At 40.7% G+C, this 13600-nt stretch overlaps 3 protein-coding genes across 3 annotated transcripts; all 3 read left to right on the top strand.

Annotated features, from left to right (window-relative positions):
• Window positions 1-346: 346 nt before the first annotated feature.
• LOC135464821 (uncharacterized) lies at window positions 347-2673 on the top strand. Its single transcript, XM_064742388.1, has 3 exons — window positions 347-699; window positions 1798-2192; window positions 2503-2673. Exons 1-3 carry the CDS (start codon window positions 573-575, stop codon window positions 2671-2673), a joined length of 693 nt encoding a protein of 230 aa, XP_064598458.1. The 5' UTR covers window positions 347-572.
• Window positions 2674-4027: 1354 nt separating this feature from the next.
• On the top strand, window positions 4028-5569 carry LOC135464822 (uncharacterized). The gene is made up of 3 exons (XM_064742389.1): window positions 4028-4307; window positions 4746-4892; window positions 5009-5569. The coding sequence occupies exons 1-3, from the start codon at window positions 4028-4030 to the stop codon at window positions 5320-5322; spliced, it is 741 nt and encodes a 246-aa protein (XP_064598459.1). The 3' UTR covers window positions 5323-5569.
• A 1133-nt stretch (window positions 5570-6702) lies between these two features.
• LOC135464823 (uncharacterized) lies at window positions 6703-9336 on the top strand. Its single transcript, XM_064742390.1, has 3 exons — window positions 6703-6734; window positions 6948-7107; window positions 7246-9336. The coding sequence occupies exons 1-3, from the start codon at window positions 6703-6705 to the stop codon at window positions 7588-7590; spliced, it is 537 nt and encodes a 178-aa protein (XP_064598460.1). The 3' UTR covers window positions 7591-9336.
• Window positions 9337-13600: the final 4264 nt, after the last annotated feature.

Consider the following 13600-nt stretch of genomic DNA (forward strand, 5'->3'; position numbering starts at 1 on the left):
TCAACTGGGGCCCTTGTGCCAAGACACTTTTTGCCCCACCTAAGGTGAAACCAAGTGAGTACTGCTGATAAATCAGTGCAAATCGGTTATTATTGTTTATCGAAATATTACAAAGATGATAACTAAAAATTATAACTGGATTAATACCACACAGTGATGAGAAGATAAAAAAAAAATTTAGGATCAGGGGAGATAACTCACAATTGTAATAAGATATATCATTGACATAATCATAGTTTCTTGTGAAAATAAGATGTGTGAAATATTAATTTTTGTTGTATTTAGTTTTTTATCTATCAGTTAACATATGTTCTTTGTTCACAGACATTCCATCGTCTCAGTCACCTCTGATTGCTCAAGAAATCAAACTGGGTAAGTATTTATGTAAACACTCACATGCACATTACCTGGCTTGTATGTGGACTAGAGATAATAATATGTGTGGGTGTGATATATATCCCACTGGTGTGTTTGGGTGTTAAAATACACATCTTTGTGGTAACGAATGAAAGCAGTCAAGTGAACGTGACATATATTACAGGATTGTATAACTGGTGCAGAAGAACGATTCCATGATATGTTTGCTTCTTTCTTGCACAGGTACTTCAGCACGGGAAGATCGAGATCTGGTCTCGGTTCTTGAACATATTGAATCGACTGAAATGTCGGACGCCACTGAAGTATCCTCAGAAGTTCCAGGTAATTTTTGTGTAAAATATTCAGTTTGTATAGGACGAATATTTTTACATTTTAAATCCTCCAGAAATCATTTTTATAGGAACAAGATATGTTTTAATTTTATGAATTTGATGTCCACTTAAATGAAGTAAATAGAATATCCTAAATATCACCTTAACTTTAGAAGTCATTACAGCTGCCAAACATTATACATTGGGTAACTGATATATGTATTTGTGTTTTTAATACTGTGTCTAATAAATGCAAAAATGATTTCTTAAAATGCCATCAAATTTTTAAAATCTGACAAAAAGAAGCAAATTTTTTTTCCCCAGATTTTAGGTGAGTTAGTGTACTTCAAAATTTGTATTTTGGTAGATGTTTAATGTTTACATGGAATTGTTTTATGATATTAGTAGGCTGACTTGAGGTAAGTACTAATATTTTATTTTAGCTTGAGGCTCCACATGTCCACCTTTGCTTTTTACCTGCGGGACTTCTCTTCATTTATTTTGTCTCTCACTAAAGCTTCTTGTCTGCTCTCCATCCATTTCAGTTGTTAAGTACGACGTTAAACCCCAAGCACTCACTCACTCCATCCATTTCCTTATAGCTTTATGTTCATTTATTCTAATGAAACTTAAATGGCAATGCACAATATGTATGTGAACAACATGTCTTGTGGTTTTGGCAGAACTTAGCATATCATAGTGCTAAAGAATGGAGCAATGCATTGTGTGTATATGGTATTAAGGGACTGTCAGTGTATATACATGTAGATGGGTGTGTGGTAACCTATGGTTTATAAAATATTTTAAGAAAACCAATTGAACTAAATTTTCTTATAAATTTAGTACAATTTTTGACTTCCTTTTAGTTTGATAATTAATTTTAGAATCCTGTAAATCAAGGATGTATTTCCTTGCCTAAATTGTATAATTCTCTTCAACTGTAAATTATACTTCATAAGCTTTAACGTCTGTTGTTTCCATCAAAATAGTGATCTGTTGAGTGATTTAAGGATTGAAAAATACCATTTGATTTTTGCCATAAATGTGAAGTTGTCGAGAAATTATCTTAATTCCTACTTATCAATTTCTGACTTATTGTTTACATCAGATGAACTCCTCTTGTATCAAGGCTGGAAATCTATGCTGCCAGAAGAGGACCAGCAGTGGATATCCAAAACATTTTTCAGGAGGAACCCCCGGACCAACAAAACTGAGTTCCATTCTGATATCTTGATCAAACTGTGGCATACACCACCCCCTCCAAGTATGGCATCTTCAGCCCGAAACAAAGTTGACAGATACTTCAGTCATCGATTGTTTTTGTGGATGCCTGTTAATTTTGGGGGAGTAAAGCTTCTTTGTCCACATGGCAGCGAGTTTGGAAAATGTGGTGGAGTGCTGACCAGGGTAGGCTTCCACCAGAAAACAAGGATGGTGCTTGATGTTGACAGCTTTTACATCATTGCTGCAGAGTATCTACAATGCTCATCCTGTGGTGCTAAGGTAAACTATGTTTTATATCGTAAGTTCAACTGTATGTTAAACAAGAGGAGAAACAGTTTCATACCCAGTCTTGTGAGTCTAAATTCAAGCATAGGAGATAGAACACACTCCTCAGTCCAACATTGTGAACACAATAAGTTCATGAATGGGCTTGGATAAATTTAATTGTTCCCCAGTCTGCTTGCTGTACACAACAATAAGGCTGAGTGAAACTCTCAGCAAAGCGGCTGTGAGTTCAATTCCATGTGTTTTTACTATGATTTTCCCTCTTGCTGGAAGTCAAAACTTAAGATGAAATTTTTCTTTCTAGGTTATCTCTTGGGCACATAACATCATCAGTCAGCTGGATCTTGACCGTCAGATAGTTTTTCCATGCATCCTAACTGCCAAGTTTGCCTGTGGTCGCAAGGTGGTGGAGCTACTGCGGCAAGGAGGCCTGGGTAACAGCAGTAGTTTGTTGCGTAGGCAGTTAGAGAGTTAGAGGAGGAACATGGAGATCACTATCTCAAGGCAGTGCATCATTATGACTGAGTGTCGACGATTCCAGAGAGCATCACAGAGTGGTCTGGTGGTAACACCCCAGTTTGAAGAGCCTCCATAAATAATTAGGATACCAGGGCACCGCTGGTTGATGAAAATGTATCAGCTTGATGTGATACAAAGGCTAGATTACATCAAGGCTAGCATAACGTCCCAATTTGGAGAGGCGCTGAAATTAGATTCAACAAAAAAAATCACTAAAAAATTGGCTGGTATCTATCTGATTTTAGTCATTCTTATGGATTATTGACTTATGTTAAATGCACACATTTATCACGAGCCTGTTTATTCATATTCTTTAATTTAAATGAATTTCTGAAATGAAATTTGCCATCTTCACAGAGCAACTGCAGCAGTTAAGAGGCAGAATGCTGATAACTTTGATAGTTGATAAACTAAAGATTTGATGTACATAACAATTATCAATATTGATTCCAGGTCAAAGTGCAAAAACTACCATGTGGGCCACAAACGTTGGCAACGAGCATGGGCAAGTCATCATGACAGTTCTCACTACTGGGGAAGGACAGGGTTTGAGGGATATGATTGATGGTGTCATTGATCGCTATTGTCGTGCCAGTGTTGACCCTCCTGGACTTCTCTATGTAGACAGAGGCTGGTGTGGCGGCTCTGCTATTGCCAAGTACTTTGATGACTGGCCATTCCTGCAAGTTAGGTAAAGTCTTGTTTGCTTTATGCCAAAGAGTTCTAGTAGTGTGCACAATAACGTTCAGCTCATGCTGACTTAATCTCCAGCCGTATGCGAGAAGGTCTGCCAGCAACCTGTGGGTGGTTGTGGGTTTCTCCCAGAGTGTGCATGGGTCCCTCTCACAATAATGCTGGCCGCCATTGTATAAGTGAAATATTCTTGAGTACTTCAAATAAATCAAATAAATTTAATGGTTTTATTGGACTGGACTGCCTGGGAAGAACACTGTATGGCCGATTTCCATCATGGATGTATGGGAATGTATCAGACAGACAGGTTTCAATAATCCTTTTACTGGAACTTAGGTCATTATTTATACCCTAAAAATACATATTTTAAATGTAAACCTTGTCAACCACTTGTTTTTCTTTAATATTGGATGGGTTTTATCTGTAATGGGGAACCTTAATTTTTTTCCTGTTCTGTTTACAGACTGGATATTTGGCATTTCATGAGACGCTTATCTTCAGGGTGTACAACTGATGCTCATCCCCTGTATGGGGTTTTTATGGGGCGTCTGAGTCATTGCATCTTTCGCTGGGAGGAGGAAGATATCCGCTTGCTGAAAAAGGCAAACCGTTTGGAAATGATCAAGCGTCATATTCCAAATCCCAGCGATTCTGAAGTAATGCAGGCGCTCCAGAGGGAAGAGCTAGCTCTCCACTGCAGGAGAAGGACACGTGGCACCGATGGGACTGAACGTCTTATTTCGAAACTGATCAGTTCCATGGATGGTGACAAGGGCCTGGATATTCTTGGTGTGCCCCTCATCAACACTGAGAAAATGAGAGACATTTGGCAACAACAGAGTCGACATGTTGGTTGTATCCAGGACCCTGAAGCTATCCAGTTGTACACCTGCATGGGTACATTGGTTAAGGGAGGTGTAACACTCCCAACTTTCAGATGCTCCAGAGGATCGAGTCTGGAGAGTTTCCATTTACATATGGCTAGATTTATCCCCGGTATGTAAAGTTACAGTATTCATACGGGTAGTTTGTTATTATTTTCTCTCTGACATTTCTTCATGATACAGCACTGTAGTCAGTAGATGTGTTTTGAGTTTCTTAAGCATGTCATAAAACACCAACCACTGAACATCTTAAACCAGCGGTATCTGTGAGTCTGGTAACTTTACCTTCCTTATGTCAGTTTCGGCTGTTACTGTCAGTAATATGTTCATCACCGAATCAGCCCAAGATAAATTTTAACAGTTTTATAACACTATGTGTTTTTCAGGTACTGTTGCCAATGATGTAAACTTCCAGGTTTACCTCCTTGATGGTGTGTACAGGTGGAATGAGGACAGAAGACGGGATGCCTTAACCAGCAAAGAGGAGATGATCCCATCTCCTATGATGGTCCACTGCAGCAAGCAGTCAACAAGTTGTCGTCAGAGGTGCTGGGGAAAACATTTTGTCCAAATTTTGTGCCACCAAAAAAGTATACGGGTAAGAAAGGCATAATTTTAATTTCATAATGTGTTGTTTTTGCGTATTCTTGAGATATGCAAATGATCAGATTATACAGATCACTTTTACTTCATGTATATTTTGGTTGTTTTTAGGGGAACGTCTGGGTTTAGAGTACTTGTTTGCTCAGTCCTCTGCACAAGACCTGGGCTATGCAGAGATTGCTCAAGCCTTGGAGTCAGACACTGCTGTTTCAGAAGAGCAGCCAGAGGCTTTAGAAGAGGAGGGCTTTGTGGATGCTATAGAGATTGAGGATGTCACAGTTCCAATGCTGGATGCTATGGCATCTGAGGAACAAGTGCAGACAGGGGATATTACTATGGGTAAGCTGCATTTTGTGTTAGTTTTTCATCAGTTTTTTGGAAGGAGAGATGTGGCTGTTGAAATATGCTGGACGTTTAAGTTTTAGGTTAAAGTCTGATTTAAAAGAAAATACACAATTGGGATATTGTCTTCAAACCTTATGTTCTGTATTCCTGACAGTTCAAATGCAATACCCCCATTATCTTGAAATAACTTTTTGGGGACAGAGCTGTAATCAAAAAAGTTTGTATCCGTGTGTGTAATACGTAGCTTTAAGGATTTGCAAATGATACATCTCTGGACTTTTGTTCCCGCTTTCTTTAAACTCTCATTACAGAATTTTGTTACAGTAACTTTTGTCTTTTTGAGTGTTTTGTGTTTTGCTTATTCCTTATAGCTCAGCCATCAGGTACGCCTCCTGTGACCTCTGCTTCAGAGGGATCCATTGACACAACGGCTGTTTTAAGTACAGGTGAGTAAGTTGTGATTAGTTAACACAAATGCCATGTAAAGATTCAGCTCTTCCCCACAAAGATATATAGTGCTGCAAGAAACTTCTTAAGCTTGCAGGAATAAAAGAATTTTATAAATAATATCCAGTGGTAGTGTATAGATTTTTCTCAAATTAATGATTTTTATATTTACTTTTCAGGTGTCATCAGATTACTTACTGACAAAAATTAGTTCCAGACCATGATTCCATTCATATCACTTAAAAAAAGCGAGACAGTCTCTAAGTGCCATATTCTGAGATAGTTCTAGACATTTCACAGATTCTACACTGTGGAACCACTGGCCATACATGTATATATGCAATGTAGTTCAGTCCCAAGGAGGTAATTTGCAAGCAGCAGCAGCATAAAAATGTTTATATATCTTGTATTTTGTCTGTTTCAAATTTCAGAGCGACCTTGGTCCTGACAATGTCCCAGGCTACACTGCTGTGTTAAAACTGGCAAGCTTCCTGGCTAGTTTGAAAGAACAGCTTACTCCCTTAACATCGGAGGAGGCAGACAGCCTCATTAAATTGTGGAATGGCTTGTCTGATTTTGATAAGCAAAGGACAAAGTTTCCCCTGAGGGTATCTCCTTCACCAGGGCCTGGTCGCTTCAAAAGTCCCAAGAAACAAGTAGCTTTGGGAGTTACAAGCATTCAAAGGTAATATTACAGTTTTCTACATACACCTCCACCTGAAATGACTGACGGTTTGATTTATACTTATATGATTTATGACTGTACATTTTTACGTACATTGCAGTAAAATCTTTGATAAAAGTTACATTTATATCCTTTTATACTTACAGGGCTATTCTTGGACCCAACCCCACTTGGGCTAACTGGCCTGATTGCAATCGGTATGTGGAGGCCACCATTGAGAAATTGGTTGCTGCATACCCGAGTGATAGGCGGTCTAAGAAAACCAAAACTTCCACCACTCGCTGGAATCTCATGAAGAATGCCTAGTCCTGTATCCAGGGCCTAATTAATGTCCAACCGCAGGGCTGATACAGCTCCCAAGTGTTAATATTAAGACAATACAACAGTGGTAATTGAAATTTGATTTTTCCTGTTTCTGTATTTAAGATGAACTACTTGCAGATCTGCTGTTTGTGCTGAATTTTTACAGCTGGTGAATGGTGCCATTTTTTGCCATTTGTGAAATACACAACAGTGCATCCGTAACAGAGATGTTCTTCAAAGGTAATCTATTTCTGTTGTCTTTTCCCCCAGGTACAACAAAAAAGGAAAGGAGAAAGACTTACAAGTTGTTCTCCAAGGCATTGATCTGCCTCAGCCCTCCATGGCGCACCACAGCCAAAAGATAAGCCAGCTACTTTCAGTGTGGGACAAGGTGAAACATTTTCATTCCCAGACCCTCCAGATACAGCAGGCATGGCAAAACTGAAGTGCCCAAGGTTACAACAGGCTACAACGTCTTCACCTACATTTATGGCCAGTGTAACTTTACCAAGACTTCCAGCTCATTTTCGCTCTGTCGTGCCAGCCACAGCCCACCCCGTGAAACGACCACTTCCACATGAAACTGCTGTGTCCTCTATTAGAGTGTGGCCAAGTATTTCACCTGTACCCATATTACCCTCTGTATCCCGTTGTTTTCCAAAACATCAAGTCAACACCAGGTCAGGCTGTGCCCCCATCGTCTCAAGGTATGCCTGAAAGAAAAGAAGGGGCGCCCAAAAGAAAGTACATGAGAAAAACAACGTTGGTGCGATGCGATGGAGAGGAGAGAGTCCCCCCACTACATCAGCAGTTCATGGGCTACAGATACGGTGCAAAGACACAAGCAATACCATTTGAAGAGTGGAGAAGAAACCTTCAATCCCAGGGTGTTGCAAGGAAGAGGACTACTTAAGCAGTATGCAGAGAGAAAAGGAATCAGGGTGAAAAGAACTAAAAGTATATATCCGTAAAAAATTTGAATGCTGCCTATTGTGTCGTAGTCTAAAGAGATGTTGACATCTTGATGACAATGCAGAATAAAACTTATTCAGAAAGCATCAGTGGATAAGTTGATAAACCTGTAACATTGAGTGACATCGCTTCTATGGCACAGTAGGTTCCAAGCCCTTGTAAAAGCAGAGGAGAAATTTTTTGCGGTCTCAAAATAGCACTAGTGCATGACAACTGTGATTGCCACAACAAACTGTAGATTTATTTTCACTTGAGAATGATACTTTCAAGAAATATGAAATGAGTGAATGCTTGGGGTTTAATATGATGCTCCATAGTATTTCAGAAATCTATAGTATTTCATGAAAATGCAAAATGAGAACTGGTATTAACAATGAGATCAGAAGTTCATCCATTACCACTTGATTCAGCAGTTTGGGGATGGCTGTGAGGTCTTTGTGGGATTTGTAGGTCTACATACACGGGGAAAAAGGTTCTGAGAAGGGCATTAATCATTAATGATGAAAATGTAGTTCTGCTTAGTGTCTATATTTGGAGAAACAATACATTTGTTAAGTTTGTTGGTGTGCTAAGTATGGCGATTGTGTTATTCATAAGATCAGAACAAGCTGATATTCAAGGTTCTGAGTTTACTTCCATTTATCAATGTTCTTGGACTATTGATTAAGCAAAAAGTGTGCAATTATATCTAGGACCAGTCACCCTGACTGTTACGTTGTGCAAAAGCATACACTACCAATTCTGTAAAAGTGAAATTACGGCTTTCAAATTCATTGAAGTTCGTAAGAGGATCTTAAAACTAGACTGATTCTATTAAATTTAAACTTTGAGGAAGGCCTAGTCTTAGCAGCTTCACCTATGAAATCCTGCAAATATTATACAGTGGATATTTATATAAACAAAACCAAAGTATTACTATTAGTATATTACTAATGCAATAAACGTAAATATGTTTTGCTCAAAGTTATCTCCCCTTTAGGTCGCTTACGTTTTGAAAGTAGGTCACCAGCGTGACTTAATTTTTTCTTTTTCTCTTGGATTTTCTGGTTTGCGCGGTGGAGACTTACGTGCGCCAGTGGCTTTCAAATTCATTGAAGTTTGTAAGAGGTTCTCAAAACTACACTGATTCTATTAAATTTAAACTTTGAGGAAGGCCTAGTCTTAGCAGCTTTACCTATGAAATCCTGCAAATATTATACAGCGAATATTTATATAAACAAAACCAAAGTATTACTATTAGTATATTACTAATGCAATAAACGTAAGTATGTGTTGCTCAAAGTTATCTCCCCTTTACGTCGCTTTCGTTTTGAAAGTAGGTCACCAGCGTGACTTAATTTTTTCTTTTTTTTTCTTGGATTTTCTGTTTTGCGTGGTGGAGACTTATGTGCGCCAGCCTTAGCACAGCATAATGACCCAGGAGTCTCACCAATGCGGCTTAATCTACAGCTGTACGTGGGAAGGTCTACCGCCATCATGTAAGTGAAATATCCCTGAGTACGGCGTAAAACAACAATCAAATAAATAAATAAAATTTTAACGCACAATCCTGTCTAAGTAGGGATGCTATACACATTCTTCTGACCTATGCTGGGCAAATGGGGACACTTCTCCAACACAGTGTTTGATGCACTATTCTGTCTGAGAGGGATGCTGTACACATTCTTCTGACCTATGCTGGGCAAATGGGGACACTTCTCCAACACAGTGTTTGATGCACTATCCTGTCTGAGAGGGATGCTGTACACATTCTTCTGACCTATGCTGGGCAAATGGGGACACTTCTCCAACACACTGTTTGATGCACTATCCTGTCTGAGAGGGATGCTGTACACATTCTTCTGACCTATGCTGGGTAAATGGGGACACTTCTCCAACACAGTGTTTGATGCACTATCCTGTCTGAGAGGGAATGCTGTACACATTCTTCTGACCTATGCTGGGCAAATGGGGATACTTCTCCCACACAGTGTTTGATGCACTATTCTGTCTGAGAGGGATGCTGTACACATTCTTCTGACCTATGCTGGGCAAAAGGGGATACTTCTCCAACACAGTGTTTGATGCACTATCCTGTCTGAGAGGGATGCTGTACACATTCTTCTGACCTATGCTGGGTAAATGGGGACACTTCTCCAACACAGTGTTTGATGCACTATCCTGTCTGAGAGGGAATGCTGTACACATTCTTCTGACCTATGCTGGGTAAATGGGGACACTTCTCCAACACAGTGTTTGATGCACTATTCTGTCTGAGAGGGATGCTGTACACATTCTTCTGACCTATGCTGGGCAAATGGGGACACTTCTCCAACACAGTGTTTGATGCACTATTCTGTCTGAGAGGGATGCTGTGCACATTCTTCTGACCTATGCTGGGCAAATGGGGACACTTCTCCAACACAGTGTTTGATGCACTATTCTGTCTGAGAGGGATGCTGTGCACATTCTTCTGACCTATGCTGGGCAAAAGGGGACACTTCTCCAACACAGTGTTTGATGCACTATCCTGTCTGAGAGGGATGCTGTACACATTCTTCTGACCTATGCTGGGTAAATGGGGACACCTCTCCAACACAGTGTTTGATGCACTATCCTGTCTGAGAGGGATGCTGTACACATTCTTCTGACCAATGCTGGGCAAATGGGGACACTTCTCCCACACAGTGTTTGATGCACTATTCTGTCTGAGAGGGATGCTGTACACATTCTTCTGACCTATGCTGGGCAAATGGGGACACTTCTCCAACACAGTGTTTGATGCACTATCCTGTCTGAGAGGGAATGCTGTACACATTCTTCTGACCTATGCTGGGCAAATGGGGACACTTCTCCCACACAGTGCTTGATGCACTATTCTGTCTGAGAGGGATGCTGTACACATTCTTCTGACCTATGCTGGGCAAATGGGGAGACTTCTCCAACACAGTGTTTGATGCACTATCCTGTCTGAGAGGGATGCTGTACACATTCTTCTGACCTATGCTGGGTAAATGGGGACACTTCTCCAACACAGTGTTTGATGCACTATTCTGTCTGAGAGGGATGCTGTACACATTCTTCTGACCTATGCTGGGTAAATGGGAACACCTCTCCAACACAGTGTTATGTGAAGTATCCTGCCAAAGTGGGGACGCTATTATCACCAGGGGTTCTGGTCTTCAAACTCTTGGTGACATGAACGAAGGCACTCTGGACACCTGGGTTGAAAGTCATACTTCTCGTTATTAACTACATTTTACTCTCTAGAGTGAAAGCTGGAAATGTTTTTATATATTAGTCCATGTGTAGGCTGCTTGGCATGGTTGCCATAGATAATCCCAACATGGACTGAACGATGTTTGAACTAGGTAAAAAACAGGTAACAATATATTTATTTATTTATTTGATTGGTGTTTTACGCCGTACTCAAGAATATTTCACTTATACGACGACGGCCAGCATTATGGTGGGTGGAAACCGGGCAGAGCCCGGGGGAAACCCACGGCCATCCGCAGGTTGCTGGCAGACCTTCCCACGTATGGCCGGAGAGGAAGCCAGCATTAGCTGGACTTGAACTCACAGCGACCGCATTGGTGAGGGACTCCTGGGTCATTACGCTGCGCTAGCGCGCTAACCAACTGAGCCACAGAGGCCTCGGTAACAATATATAACAAAGAAAGGATGAAAAAATAATGACTAAAAGATCAACATTGACATGAGCAGTTGATGTATGTAAGCAATTGCAGTTCTACCACTGACATAACACATAAATTAACTATGTATGCCAGTACATGTATAACAAATAGTGACCAATGCCAGTCACGTGGTAATACTATACACATTCTTCTGACCTAGGCTGAGCAAATGGGGACACTTCTCCATCACGATGTTTAATGCATTATCCTGCCTTAGTGGGGACCCTATACACATTCTTCTGAACTAAGTGGGGACCCTATACACATTCTTCCGAACTATGCTGGGTAAATGGGGACACTTCTCCAAACACAGCATTTAACACACTATCCTGCCTAAGTGGGGACACTGTGCACATTCTTCTGAACTATGCTGGGTAAATGGGGACACTTCAACACAGTGGTTGATGCACTATCCTGCCTAAGTGGGGACCTTATACATATTCTTCGCAACTATGCTGGGTAAATGGGGACACTTCTCCATCACAATGTTTAACACATTACCCTGCCTAAGTGAGGACTGTATACACATTCTTCCAAACTATGCTGGGTAAATGGGGACACTTCTCCAACACAGTGTTTAACACACTCTCCTGCCTAAGTGGGGACACTATACACATTCTTCCGAACTATGCTGGGTAAATGGGGACACTTTTCCATCACAGTGTTTAACACACTATCCTGCCTAAGTGGGGACACTATACACATTCTTCCGAACTATGCTGGGTAAATGGGGACACTTCTCCAACAGTGTTCAACACGCTACCCTGCCTGTGGGGACACTGTGCACATTCTTCCAAACTATGCTGGGTAAATGGGGACACTTCTCCAACAGTGTTTAACACGCTATCCTGCCTAAGTGGGGACACTATAGATCCACATTCTCCTGACCTGTGTTGAGTAAATGGGGACACTTTACCAACAGTGTTTTTTCACGCACTATCCTGTGGGGAGTGGGGACACATTCTTCTTTACCATAATTAGTAAATGAGGACACCTCTCCAGCAGTGTTCAGTGAACTATCCTGCCAAAGTGGCGACGCTATACACATTCTTCTGACCTATGATGGGTAAATGGAAACAATTCTCTCACAGTGTTTAACACACTGTCCCGCCTAAGTGGGGACACAATAGATACATATTCTTCTAACCTACAATTCTTAACTGAGGACACCTCTCCAGCACAGTGTTCATTGAACTATCCTGCCAAAGTGGGGAACCTGTGCACATTTTTCTGACCTATGCTGGGTAAATGGGGACACTTCTGTAACACAATGTTTAATGCACTATCCAGCCTAAGTGGCCACACTATACACATTCTTCTGACCTATGCTGGGTCAATGGGAACATCTCTCAAGCATAGTGTTTAGTGAACCATCCTGTCAAAGCGGGGATGCTACAGACACACATTCTTCTGACCTACACTTAGTAAATGCAGACAACTATCCAAATTAGTGTTTAGCGAGCTATCCTGCCTAAGAAGAGACACTATAGTCACATTTCACACCTATTCTATGCCTAGTGAATGATCACACTAACTTTGCATCAGTTGTAGAGTGACACAGTCTATATAACTGGGAACACCTTGCACATCCATACAGTATATTCTATCTAAATAGAGACTTTGGGGGGAGATATCACTGTCTATGTAAATGGGGACACACAAACATTCGGGGACTAAAGTGTGTCCTCAGTTTGACTGCAAATATCACTTTTGATGTTTTCAACAATGCGGCATGCTAAATGGTCAATGGACCCCACAGGGCCTCTATAGGTCTACTATAGATCTATATGGGAGATTGCTGAATTGCCAATAGTTATGAAGTCCCCATTTACCCAGGTTTGAAACATGGTCCCCATTTGGCACCAAAGATGTGTGTGTGTGTGTGTTCGTTCGTTCCAGTTAATGAATGTAAAGGCCATTAGAAATACCTGAAGAATGTCATGAGAAAACATATGAATGCCCAACCAAAAACAAAATGTGGCGCACCTGCATACGACAAGTCGTCACAAGTCACCTGGCCTTATTTCAACAAGCAACTTTTCATGACAGATGCATTTATTGAACATAAAATGATATTAAGCAACAATGAGGAGACGGACGTCAGAACACGGACATGTGAATAACATCGGCATAATCACTTTTCTCAAAATCCATTAATAATAACAAAAAAAAAAACACCCTACTAAGAATACAGGCAAAACTGTCCACATTCACGCCGGTTTACGGTATGCCTTCTATAGTGATAACATGGCCTAGATTATGCTAGTAGCACTA

The sequence above is a fragment of the Liolophura sinensis genome, chromosome 4 (assembly GCF_032854445.1).
Source record: "Liolophura sinensis isolate JHLJ2023 chromosome 4, CUHK_Ljap_v2, whole genome shotgun sequence".
NCBI lineage: Eukaryota > Metazoa > Mollusca > Polyplacophora > Chitonida > Chitonidae > Liolophura > Liolophura sinensis.

Bases quoted from the DNA above. Each gene is read 5' to 3' on its own strand.
- LOC135464821 (XM_064742388.1), top strand. From the start codon at position 573: ATGATATGTTTGCTTCTTTCTTGCACAGGTACTTCAGCACGGGAAGAT. The intron at 700-1,797 runs GTAATTTTTGTG...TGTTTACATCAG, and splicing joins AGTATCCTCAGAAGTTCCAG to ATGAACTCCTCTTGTATCAA. The intron at 2,193-2,502 runs GTAAACTATGTT...TTTTCTTTCTAG, and splicing joins GCTCATCCTGTGGTGCTAAG to GTTATCTCTTGGGCACATAA.
- LOC135464822 (XM_064742389.1), top strand. From the start codon at position 4,028: ATGATCAAGCGTCATATTCCAAATCCCAGCGATTCTGAAGTAATGCAG. The intron at 4,308-4,745 runs GTACATTGGTTA...AGGTGGAATGAG, and splicing joins CCAGTTGTACACCTGCATGG to GACAGAAGACGGGATGCCTT. The intron at 4,893-5,008 runs GTAAGAAAGGCA...GGTTGTTTTTAG, and splicing joins GCCACCAAAAAAGTATACGG to GGGAACGTCTGGGTTTAGAG.
- LOC135464823 (XM_064742390.1), top strand. From the start codon at position 6,703: ATGTCCAACCGCAGGGCTGATACAGCTCCCAA. The intron at 6,735-6,947 runs GTGTTAATATTA...CTTTTCCCCCAG, and splicing joins AGGGCTGATACAGCTCCCAA to GTACAACAAAAAAGGAAAGG. The intron at 7,108-7,245 runs GCATGGCAAAAC...CCGTGAAACGAC, and splicing joins AGACCCTCCAGATACAGCAG to CACTTCCACATGAAACTGCT.